This window comes from Chrysemys picta, chromosome 10 (assembly GCF_011386835.1).
Source record: "Chrysemys picta bellii isolate R12L10 chromosome 10, ASM1138683v2, whole genome shotgun sequence".
In the NCBI taxonomy this organism is placed as follows: Eukaryota; Metazoa; Chordata; order Testudines; family Emydidae; genus Chrysemys; species Chrysemys picta.
In genome coordinates, this window is record NC_088800.1 from 17,875,291 (window position 1) to 17,887,961 (window position 12,671).

At 43.5% G+C, this 12,671-nt stretch overlaps 1 protein-coding gene across 10 annotated transcripts in view; it reads right to left on the bottom strand.

The window, feature by feature from the left end:
• Positions 1-10,990, bottom strand: part of ADAMTSL3 (ADAMTS like 3) — a 262,575-nt gene extending 251,585 nt beyond the window's left edge. For 4 of the 10 annotated variants that reach the window (XR_010590971.1, XR_006173311.2, XM_065559345.1 and 1 more), the window contains exons 1-2: positions 9,827-9,965; positions 8,051-8,140 (exon numbers count right to left, since the gene is read on the bottom strand). Coding sequence is in view for 8 of the 10 variants with exons in the window: in XM_065559345.1 (XP_065415417.1) it covers positions 8,051-8,125 (75 nt within the window). In the remaining 2 variants the exon portion in view is untranslated. Of the gene's footprint in view, positions 1-8,050; positions 8,144-9,826; positions 9,966-10,313; positions 10,384-10,816 lie in introns of those variants that run through there. The other 6 variants (XM_065559347.1, XM_008165413.4, XM_042845687.2 and 3 more) reach the window with 5 other exon arrangements.
• Positions 10,991-12,671: the final 1,681 nt, after the last annotated feature.

Here is a 12,671-nt window from a genome sequence, read left to right on the forward strand (position 1 = left end):
TGCCGGTGTGGACAGCACTATGTCAGCAGGAGACACTCTCCTGCCAACATAGCTACCGCCACTTGCTGGGGGTGGTTTAGTTAAGCCGGTGGGAGAGCTCTCTCCCGCTGGCATACAGCAGCTACATGGGAGACCCTACAGCAGTGCAGCTGCAGTGGTACAATTGTGCCACTGTAAGGTCTGTAGTATAGACATAGCCTAAATTTTAAGTGTAGAACAGGCTTAAGAAATAATTGAGTGACCAGATTATTGAACAGTCCTGCTTTCAAAATCAGACCCCTCTAATGTCAAGATGCATGCAGAAGTTGACCTAAGACCCACTCCAGCCTCACTCCTTTGAATGCCAACTCCAGTTCCACCAGTTCTCTGCTTTTCCTTTCTAAGGCCTTCCTTCAGAACCAGGCTACCCTTACTCAGTGGTTTCTGGAGTTGCCATGGCTATACCCAATGTCTTTTCTGGAATGCTGAGCTCACTAAGAACACTAATGAACTGCACTCCAAAAACAAACTAACTCTTTCACTATACACAAACTATTTCAGAAGGATTTTGCATCGTAAGAATTACACTGCAACTGTTCCATTAAGACTGCATTGGATGGAAAATAATGTATCATGGCCATGCACAATTTATCAGCTATACAAAATTTTGGCAGCCATTGATTTAATGGCACATTTGTGCTGTTGTAATGTCCAAAATTTGCATAGCATTAATGCAACACTATTCCATCTCCAGAGATTTTTTACAGTATTCTTATGAAACAAGCACAAATAGAGAGCCCAATTAAATACCTGCTCCCATTGAAGTTAATAGGAGTTTTGCAATTGACTGTAGAATGTTGCCAACTCTTGTGATTTTATTGCAACCTTCATGATAGCTGGTGTTTTTTAAAGCCCCAGTGCCTACAGTCAAGTGACTATATAAGAATTTCAGTTTTCACTATTTTTTTTTAAATAAAAAAGCAAGATTCTAGACCACACAGTTGCAGAGGAAGACTTGAAAGTGGCTCAGAAACCAGAAGGCAAATTTTAAAAATTAAATCATATTTTTTTAATTATGACCTTTACGCTAATCTCATGATTTTGGGGGGCCTAACTCATGATTTTTGATCAGCTGAGGTTAGCAATACTGCGTTAATAGGAGCAGAATCATGCCCTCAGGTTTTCTGTGCGACAAGGGCAGGAATGGAATTTGGTGTGCTGTGCAAAACAGCAGCCTCAGGACCAGACTGATTTGGTAAGGAGCATGAAATATCCGTTTGCACAGAATATAGGCTGAATGAGCAATTATCTGTGATTAAGCCTTCACATATCTACTAAAGCTGGGGGGGGGGATATCGAACCCGAGCTATTCTTAGGTTTGTTTACCTAATTTATCTTGTCAAAGTTATGTTATTCATTTACAAAAGATTATTCCTACACAGAGGCTCCTAGGCAAGTTTTTGATATCTTGGTAGCCCAGCTACTATACTGGTTGGCAGGAGGTCAATGCATAACTAGCTGGGTGATCTCAGTGCAATTCTTTGTGTGACCACATCATAAAGCTACCAACAAAATTAGTACTAACTGGCACTCTTGTTGGAAGTCTCAGGAAACTCAAGGTCAAAACGGTGTTGGAGACTGAATCACCTTTTCCCCATTGGGGTGGTCTCTCTAAGGCAATTTTAAGACACATTTGTGAGACAGTATAAGTAAGCTTTACTTGCCTGGACAGTGCCATTACAAGACATGTATGTGACACCACTCACAATCACTACAACGGAAACATTCATGCAAAAAAATGGAAAAATAAAATCATAGAAATGTAGGGCTGGAAGGGACCTTGAAAAGTCAGTCATCAAGTCCAGCCCCCTGCACTGAGGCAGGATCAAGTAAATCTACCCCATTCCCAACCATCATCTAGATCAACCTGCTTTTGAAAACTTCCAATGATGGGGACTCCACAACCTCCCTTAGAAGCTGATTCCAGAGCTTAGCTGCCTTTATACTTAGAAAGTTTTTCCTAATCAACTGATGTAAATCTCCCCTGCTGCAGATTAAACCCATTACTTCTTGTCCTACCTTCAGTGAACATGGAGAACAATTGATCACCTTCTCCGTTATAATAACCCTTAACACATTTGAAGACTGTTATCAGGCCCCCCTCAGTCTCCTTTTCTCAAGACTAAACATACCCAATTTTTTAAATCTTTCCTTACAGGTCAGGTTTTCTAAACCTTTTATCATTGTTGTTGCTCTTCTCTGGACTCTCTCCAATTTGTCCACATCTTTCCTAAAGAGTCGAGCCCAGAATTGGACACAGTATTCCAGCCTCACCAGTGCCAAGTAGAATGGGACAATTACCTCCCATTTCTTACATGCAACACTCCTGTTACTTCACCCCAGAATTGTACTAGCCTTTTTCAGAACTTTATCACCTTGTTGACTCATATTCAATCTGCAGTCTACTGTAACCCACAGATCCTCTTCAGCAGTACTAACAAATAGCCAGTTATTCCCCATATTGTTGTTGTGCATTTGATTTTTCCTTCCTAATTAAAATACTTGGCATTTATCTTTATTGAATTGCATCTGGTTGATTTCAAACCAATTCTCCAATTTATCAAGGTCATTTTGAATTCTAATCCAATCCTCCAAAGTGCTTGCAACTCCTTCCAGTTTGGCATCATCTGCAAATTTTATAAGCATTGCACTCCACTCCATTATCCAAGTCATTAATGAAAATATTGACTAATACCAGTCCCAGGACTGATCCCTGTGTGACCCCACTAGATATGCCCTCCCAGTTTGACAGCAAACCATTGATAGTTCTTCCTAAAATATTAAAGCAAATCACTTAATTGATACTGGTGACAACCCAGTCCCTTGGTCATCTTCCAGTGTTGATTTTAGTCTATTTTTGATCAGAGTAAACTTGAAGAAAAAAAAATGAGCATTCATCCTCACAGTTTGTGACTTGAGTCAGACTCAAATTCATAGAGAAATATTCTGGCAATCCAATTCTTTTGGATTGCAAATTGGGGGCAGCAGCAGTTCAAATCCCGTGAATATTAGTTGAGCAACCACTATTAGTCATAAATTCACTACAAGAATTTACATAAGTTTACAAAGCTGTCACTGAATAACAAGTTTGTCAGTGATAACAGATACTTCAAGATAAAGTACATTCTGCAGAGTCTCTTAAGTGCTGCTTGTCTGAGGAAGGTGGAAGGGCAGGGTTCTATCTTCAAAACATACAGGATGAAACCCTGTACCCACTGAGGTCAATGGCAACATTCCTATCGACTTCAATGGGGCCAGGATTTTACCCCTAGTGTCTTAAACCTGCACAGAAACAATGTAACTGTTCTAGCTTTGGCTCAGGATTTGCAAATCTCATCATGACATTTTTTCATGAAGATTATTGAGTGGGTTATGCATCCTGACTCTCGTATGGTATGTGGATCATAATCTACTTTCTGAACATTAGTATACAATACACTCAGTTACTGTAAAACAGTATTCCAAAAGTTTTCCATGAATATGGTCTCCAAGTTCAGTATGTCATATAATGGACATCAGATTTTTGGACTTGCAACTTCAACCTAACTTTAAAGACATTTACTATGTTGGTAGTTTTTGGCAGAATCAATTTGAGCAAGATAATGTTTTCAGCATGTATATCTTTTGAATCCAGAATATTACAGATTAGAAAAAGGAACAGAATACATGTAGGGATTGCAGAAACACAAATTAAGACAGCAACCAACACTAGTCCCAATTATATGTGGACTATGAAATTCACTTTTCCAAAGAAAGCCTGGTTTAATACACCTTGTCTGGACATGAAAAGGGTATTTGTTGTTATTCTATCCTCAGATATTAGCAATTCCATTTCTCAGAAGATAAAATGAACAGATTCAGAGATAGGGTGACCAGATATCAACTGTGAAAAAACGGGACAGGGGGTGGGGAGTAATAGGCACCTATATAAGAAAAAGTCCAAAAAATGGGACCGTCCCTATAAAAATGGGACATCTGGTCACCCTGTTCAGAGAGGGCTTATCTAGTACAACTCTCAAACAGTAGCATCTTAAACAGTCATTGTATCTGTGCTTTGAAAACCACACAGCAAAGAGTAACTGAGTGCACAGTATGAAATCTGGGTGTGAAAATTATTGATGGAAATAAATATTTTGTCTATTTAAATTTGCTAGCAATCACTAATAACCACAGCTAGTCTATTATTAAGGATATAAATTAACATATTTCATGAAAAGTGTGTGTACCTAACAAAACTACCTTAGCTAAATGGTATCCCGTGATGTTAATCAGGAAACCGATCCCATGATGAGAGGGAGAGGTTGTCTCCATTATCACCATGCAGAATCAGGTCTCCTTAAGAAATACATATAAAAACAACAAAACTGCATTTAAGTACTTCTATTATGTATATTAATTTTCAAATTATTTGTCTTTTCAGCCTCCATCACATCTACAACATATCCTTTGTACCATTGCCATCTAGCAACACAAAGGAACAGCTCATTTTTGTGCTAGAACATTGTTTGCATACTCAGAAACATATATAAGTGAGTGTTTAAAACCAAGTCAAGGGCACGTGTGAGCTCACAGAAATATTTGGTGAATGGCCACAAATTCAAGTACTGATTCTGGGACAGTGGGAGTACAGAAGTCACTGTAGATACAGATTCATCATCCTGGATCTCTGAAAATAATTAATGCTTTAATGACACTTCGGCTATCTTTTTCACTTAAAATGGCTGAAGAAAACTGTACAGACCTGTTTCTGCTCTGATTTACACCAGTTTCATACTGGTGTAGTTCCACTAACATCATTAGAGTCACTCGTGACTTAAGACGTCGCACCTATACATATTAAAAAAAAAAAATCCAAGGTCTCGCCTGTGAATGATCAGTTGATCAATTCTATGGTGCCAAAGAGTCAGATTTGTGCTGCATCCCTTGATCACAACATGGATTTCTTCAAGAGGAAGCCCACACTAAAGCATTCATTGGTAAAATATTTACTGGATTATCCTATGTAGGTGGAGTGATTGCCAGCAATATCGTCCGCGTTATAATGATTAATCTGCACATGACAAACTAGCCTTGCCGCAACTTGAGACAGAAACTGAAAACCTATGGAATGCAATTCCAGAGTCAAAATCTATCTAGACATTTATGCAGTGCTCATCACCATGGCATCCAAGAATCAGAATGAGCACTTATAACCCAAGTTCATTATATTTCTTCTCAATAATAACTACCTCCTTTTGACAACTCATGCTGCAGTTTTCTTTCCATTACATTCATACCATATTTCCAGCAGATTCTTTTAACCTGGTCATTATTTGATTCAGTACCTGCTTCAAGCAGGATAAAATTAATCAATTTCACACAAGTGGCATGGCACAGATGTCTGACCTTACCCAGCATCCAATTGTTTCAAATTGATGAGCTCCACACAAGCATTTTAATAGCCAAAAACAACACAATTGTAAGTTATGGTACAATATGGGGATAGAATGGCCATGTGTGGCCCACAAAGTATGGCCCTAAGCAACCAATTAAATAATTAATGGTTATTAGAAACCAGAAATGTTATGTTAAATAATGTAAAATAGCTTTAATGTCACTAAAGGTGTAATAAAACAGCTAAAACTTAGGAGCATAAAGGGCTTCCTGCAAGGTTGGGTTTAGTTTCCATACCTTATACTGCCCAGAATCATGGCAAATAGATTAGAATACTTAAAAGGATGGTCAAGACCAAAATTTGACCTGGCTTAAAATGTTCATGAAGCTACTCACAACGGACTATTGATTACTTCAATGTGTTCTTTAAAAAAAAGAGAGAGACAGACAGATAGAGACAAGTGAAGCAATGCCAAAACCATTTGTGGGGATGAGGGAACTGTGCCAATACTGGTTTCAATTCTACAGTGAAGAGAAAAAAAAAACCTAAGGCCTAGGTTCTGTCCATAATCACAAGATGAATATACAAAAACGTAGATAACACATCGCTCTTTACCATGGACATCGATGCAGAAGCTGTCTGCCCTGATGCTTTCGGTGACCAAGATCCAGCCATGGATGGTGCAGCAGCACATACGTTCCTTGAGGCTCTTGGTGACCAGGATCTCGAGGTAGATGGGCACTAGCAGTACTCACAGGCTTGCATTCAGGGGAGTTTTCAGCACGCAGGTCAGAAGCCAGACTTAAGGCTTGCTCCATTATAAATAATAATTTAAGCTTGATGTCCCTATTTTCTCAAGATCTACTTTTAAAGGAGTTTCAGATTTTACACTTGCTAGGGATATCAGTGCCTCCCAAACAGCCGAGGTACCAAGGATGCCCGTCGCTGACCAGGATAGCTTCCCATCAGGAAAGACACTCTTAAAGCCCAGGAATCTTGACATACCCCAGAACAAACTCCAGAACAACCCCTTTAAGGGGGTAAAAAACAAAAAGGGGAAACAGTCCCAACTAACACTAACAATACTAACTATACAAAAACTAAGTGTGACGGGAACAGGCACGCTCTATGCTTCATCTCAGGCAGAAGGCAGTTGGTGAGGAACTGAGGGCGGTTTGCCCGCATAGTCCTATATATCTTCATTACTGGGCACAAGGATGTGTAGGGTGCATGTGCAGGTCAAACAGGCACTGCGGTCAAAAATTTCTGATCAAAGGCACAGCAGCCCATGTGCACTTGAAGTGGAAAATCTGAAGTTGAGCACCCTAGGGACACTCCTCAAAGAACCTCATTTTATAATCCCATTCATAAATTTATCAAGCTCTGGGCTTCTCTACACTACAGGCACTACAGCTGCAACTATGCCACTGTATTATCATAGTGTAGATATTTGCTTCAGCAGCAGAAGGGGGTTTTCCATCGCTGTAGTTAATCCACCCCCTTGAGAAGTGATAGCTTGGCTGATGGAAGAATTCCTCTATCAACCTAGCGGTGTCTATACCGAGGCTTAGGTTGTCTTACTACGTCTCCCAGGAAGTGACTTTTTCACACCCCTGAGCGACATAGCTAGAGCAAGCTAAGTTGTGTGTGTAGACCAGGCCTTATTAATCTTATAATTAGCTAGGCAGTCTGCCCCACTACTCCTGTCGAATTAGATTGTAAACTCTTCAGGACCTGTTTGTAAACAGCACAATGGGGCTCTGGTCAGTGACTGTGGGCCCTCAGTACTACCACAACACAAATAATAAATAGATAATCATAATATGAATAGCAATGACATTATCTATGGTTGCTTACTTCAAAATCATTGTTTTATCAGGTATTTATTTTAAAAAAGTTTCACCACAGTATGATTTTCAGAGACTGGTAAAATATTGTTTCAGCAATGTTGTCAAACTCACTTTGCTTTCTTCTTCTAAAGATTTCTTGATTTGTGGGGATTTAAAACTTCAAAGAGCACTTCACATTTACTGCACTATGGGAAATATTAGTGCAGAGAATGACATACTGTGATGACATTATGCTGTATGGAAGCACTCAATTTTTAAAACTACTCATTTCTTGGAACTGATTAGACGTATGTGTCAGGCAATAGATCAGTTGGCAGCCAAGGCTTTCCTCCATGGATCCTGAATGCACTAAGGACCTGATCCAAATCCCATTCTGAAGTCAGTAGAAAGACTTCCACTGGCTTCAAAGGGTTTTGGCTCTAGCTACCCACATACTTATATGGCCCTCATCACCATAATAACTGAGGACTCTCTGTTCCTAAGTCTCCTGAGGGCAAGAGGCAGCTGCATCACATTGAAGCAGACCAGCCCCTTGACACCTAGCAAGAGAGTCCCAAATTGTAAAGGCAGGTAGAACAGTACTAGCAAAAAGGAAAATACCAATTTCCTGCATCGATTCCTTTGACTCTAGCTTCAATGACAGGAAAGTCTTGTTCATGGCATCACTGGAGCCTGGGGCACACAGTTGCCTCAACAATTTTCCATTTAAAAATAATAAATGGAAGTGTCTAAAATGCTCAGCAGACCAATGTCTGGCTGTTAACACAGCAACATGATCATCACCTACCTGTAGATGGGTACAGATGATAACTGCAAGCCAAGTGATTTCCCAGGAGAGCCCCGTGGTTTGGGGGTTGGCCATCCTCCTGCCCTGGCTCTGCTGAGAGAGGTGGTTTCAGTTATAATTAAACAAAGTCAAGTGCCTCCTGCCAGAGTCTCGGTGACTAAAACAAACTGGGCAAGGACAGGGAACTGGGCTTTGGAAGGAATGCAACCCAAACACCCGAGGTTTGTGCTGGCCAGCAAAGCAGACTCGCAACTTACGCCGTAGACACAGCCTGCAGTTAGGGAACAGGACGGGAAACAAATACGTTTGGGGAAGCTGGCAACAGGGGGCGAGTTAGAGTCTCTCCTACGTGTGAGTTAATTTATCAAATCAGCAACGCCTCCCATCCCAGTCCTCAGAGAAGAGGATGTCTGATGAGCTCTTTCTTCAACATCCTCGCCCACTCAGAGCTAAGGGGCCAGCTCCGGGAGGTCGCCATTCATTTCCACCGCTTCCAACCCTGCTAGCTCCACGCAGCTCATAGACAAGTGGTTAAGAAAGGAAAACTAAGCCCATCAATTTAGTAGCGATCACCCTCAGTTTGAAGGCTACATCCTTCAACGGCTGTCTGCCGTTTTTACTGAAAACTTTCATTTAAACCCACCAAAGGACTCATGTAATAAGCCCACTAATTGTTACTGACCTTTAATGTAAATAAACCTTTTCGCCTCGGACTTAAAGCTGGAGTGGGCTATACCGTCATTACCAAAGTGATCTCATCAGAAAGGTAACCGCACGCTTCCCCACCGCCACCCTCCTCATTCCAGGGACATTGTGCAAAGCCCTAAAGTAGTCTGAATGCAAATCTAGTCTTAAAACAAAAAACAACCCTCCTCCCCCCCTCCCCACACACACTTCTCCTTTTTAAATAGGCCAGATGTCCCAAAGGAAAACTACAGTACCTATCAAAACAGCCCCGTTCTTGCACCTGTCAGCTAACTCTAATTAAGATTCCTTACGGAAATCAGGCTGTTTACTTCCTTACCATTCGGCAGGGCTGCCGTATGCTTTTGTCATTCAAAAGTTTTAATCAACCACAACATTTCAAGAATGAAGATTACCTTCCTCCCCCGCCCCCCATGCATTATTGCCCTTGACACAACTGAGCCAAGCTGTCTATGTGACAGGCTTCGGTAGATAGATTCCCATGAGGCTTTTTTTCAAAGCGATCTGCCGCGGTGTAGCAAATGAAGCCCTGCGATGCACAACAAGCGAAGTGCAGGGCGCCTCTGTTTACAATGAACATGACCTGCCTATTTTGGTGAATCGCTTTGGCCAATCTGGCGAATGAGTTACAAGGGGGGGGGGGGTAAATGGAATCCGCAAATGTTCGAGCCTCGGGCCAGCTGAGGACTGGGTCAAAGCGCCTTGGCGTGGGGGTCCCTGGACACAGCCCCGTTTTCGGCACCCTCTTGCCCTCCCCTGAAGCTAGCGCTACCCCCGGCGCTGAGCTGGGCTCCCCCACGTCCCTTGCACCGTGCCAGCCACAGAGCCAATGCCTCGCCCCTCGCTGTCTCCTACGCCAGGGAGCTAATGCACGGCCCCCGGGTATGAGCCCCCAGCCCCTTCCGTGCCCCCCCCCCGATTTCAGTAGCCCCCGGACGGCAGCAACGGGAGCCCCGTAAGAGCCAGGGGCGCCTCCCTCCCGGGGCAGGCAACAGCCCGCGTAACGGGCAGCAGCGGCCGCTCTGGTCCAGGGAGCTTCCTTGGCTCAGCAGCAGCCGCGACCTCACCCACCTTGTGCAGGGCCGAGCGCCCCCGGCTCCTCGGGCAGCGTGTGCAGGGGCAGGCGGCGCAGGCTCTGCGGGACGCTGCTTCCCACCTCTCCTGTCAGCGCCCCCGGGCTACAGCATCCCGAATTAAACGCGCCTGCCCCTCCCTCGCGCCAGGCTCCAGCCCACCGCCGGCTGCTGGAAACGGGCCGCCCCCCTCCTGTGACAGCCGAGCCGCCCCCCTGCACCCCGCCGGCGGGAGTCGGGAGAGCGCGCGCGCCTCCACCTGCAGCGCTGGGGCTCCCCGCCCCTGCCCCGGGCGCGCGGCTGCCTGCCAGCCACCCCCTCCTCGGTGCCAGTGGCCTATAAGCCCCGCTTCCAACTGCCCTGCAGCGGGACGTCTGGCTTCTAGCTCCGCGGCCCCAGCACCGCCACGCCGGGAATCCGGTATCCAGCGCCCCAGGCCACTACCCCGGGTGGAGCCACCGCATCCGTGCATCAGGTACCCCCACCTTCCAGCTCCTCCGCCCCAACTCGCGGGGCTGCCGCCGTCCAGCTTCCTGCAGCAACGCACAAGATCCCGCCTCAGCGCCCCCACCTGCAGCCCCAGGCCAATGCAGACCGATCCTCGAGCTACAGGAGTCCCAGCTTGTGCAGGTAGTTACACACTCACCCTGTCCTGGAAAACTCTCAGCCAGTTAGCAAAAGCCGACTCTCCCCCACTGCCTAGCCCATGTGCCCTGCCGGGACAAAGGGACCTGCAGTAGCAGGCAGTTCTTCTACCCCAGTGTAATTTAGCCAGCAAATTGATGCTGATCAATTCCCAAACCACAACAATCCTGATAACTCTCAATACAGCTGCAAATCTCTTTACACACTAAAGACGACTTTAATCACTCTGTCTTTTAAGATATTTTAGGTCTCCGACTGTGTATGCCCCAAACAACACTTGGTAACGTTTTATCCCCTTACTTGAGACTGATGAACGATATATAACATTGCAAAATCCTTTTACCTTTTCACTGTTGCTTCCCAGTCATGGGCCAAAGGAAATTTCCAGTTACATAGCATCAATACTCAACAGACAGTAAAAAGGTCTATTATTTTATCTGTGCCACTGAAATTAAAAATATACACCAGTGAACTAAAGATAACCGATGGAAGGTTTGTTCAAATACGTTGCAAGGGAAACTTTTCCAATTTGTTTAGACTTCTCGAAAGCAAGCTAAAAATTTTCTCTTCCATAGTTAGGACCGGAGCGCCCTCTAGTGAAACAACTAGTTTGAGAAGAGACCCAAAGAGAAGATGGAAGTTAGGAAGGTGAGTTGAAGGGTCATGTTGGGGGACGGCCTTAAACCCAATGTAACATCTTTTACAGTGAAAGTTCTAATGAACTTTCCTGGCTTTGTACAAATAGCTTTACGGGGTCCCGGCTTATTTATGTCTCAATCGTTCCCTTATCAAACATGCTCAGTTTTCAAGTAAATGAGTTGAGAGTGCTGTCCAGAGCGGTCACAATGAAGCACTGTGGGATAGCTCCCGGAGGCCAATAACGTCGAATTCCGTCCACACTACCCCAATTCCGACCCCCTAAGGCCGATTTTGTCGCTAATCCCCTCATCGGAGGTGGAGTAAAGAAACCGATTTAAAGGGCCCTTTAAGTCGAAAGAAAGGGCTTCGTCGTGTGAACGTGTCCGATGTCTATCTAAATGTCAGCCCAGCAAACTCATCGGAAAAGCTGTCTCCTTTCCTGTTCATTCATTACCATGAGCAATAGGCTTGTGTTATAACAGGAATTATAACTAAAACTAAGAGGTTGGCCTGTCCTAGTCACCTGACACGGGACTAGAAGGTTAGTACATCTGTTTTATGACAGAGTTCACTATCCAGTGACTTCAGTTACACTGCAACTTACAAGGCAACCACATTGTCCTTAAATTATGTTTTCAGTTAGACCTTGTACAACACTATTACCATTAGTGAGGTTGCACAGGTGTAACTAGGATATACGTTGAAGCCAATCAGGTTACACAGGTGGCCCAAAATTGGAATTTAGTTAACAGTTCTGTTGAGTCAGGAACCAGAAAAAAGATATAGTTCACTGTCCCAGAACTATGTTGGTTCTGAAGGGCTAACAATAAAACGTGTTTTCACTCAAGTAAGCAAATCTGACTCTGAATGCAGACAACTCAGCATCTGCTGTATAAAAAAGTGCCCTAGTTACATAATCACTGTTTAGAGCAGAACTACATGTTAAAAATGTGTAGCACTCTTGAGATCCTAAAATCTCTCTGTTCTCCAGAATAAAGGCTGCAGAGTAGGAAAAAACACTTTGCTGTGCTATCCTACAGTAAATAACTGACTGAATACACAATTTGTTTTCCAAAATGGGCATATTTAGAGAGCAATGTGATCTGCATGAAGATATAGTGGTGCCTGTTTGCTCTCAATTTCGAGAAGAGAATTGAAATTAGTGAAGAAACTCAAAAGGTTTGGAGATGTGGTTCTAATAAATATTTTCCATTTGAGTGCTTGTCCAAGTTTTTTGTTGTTGTTTCTTTTCCCTCTCCAACTCTATGCTTTTCTATTTTCTTTCTCTGTCCTCCCAACCCAACTAAATTCTTTCTCTAAGGATAATCATTTGCTTCTGACACCCATTTCCAGACTGGTAGGCACAATCAGCTATTGCACATTATACCCGCTTTCTACAAAATGCAGTGGCACCATGTGCCTGCATATCAGAGGAAATGATCAACCCAAAATATGATTCCTGGAAATGTTGGTTAATCTTCAACACAGTTGTGAAATGGGAGAAAAGTATTGTAATAGCCAGTAAAATAAATTATAGACATCAACCACCAGCAGAGTGT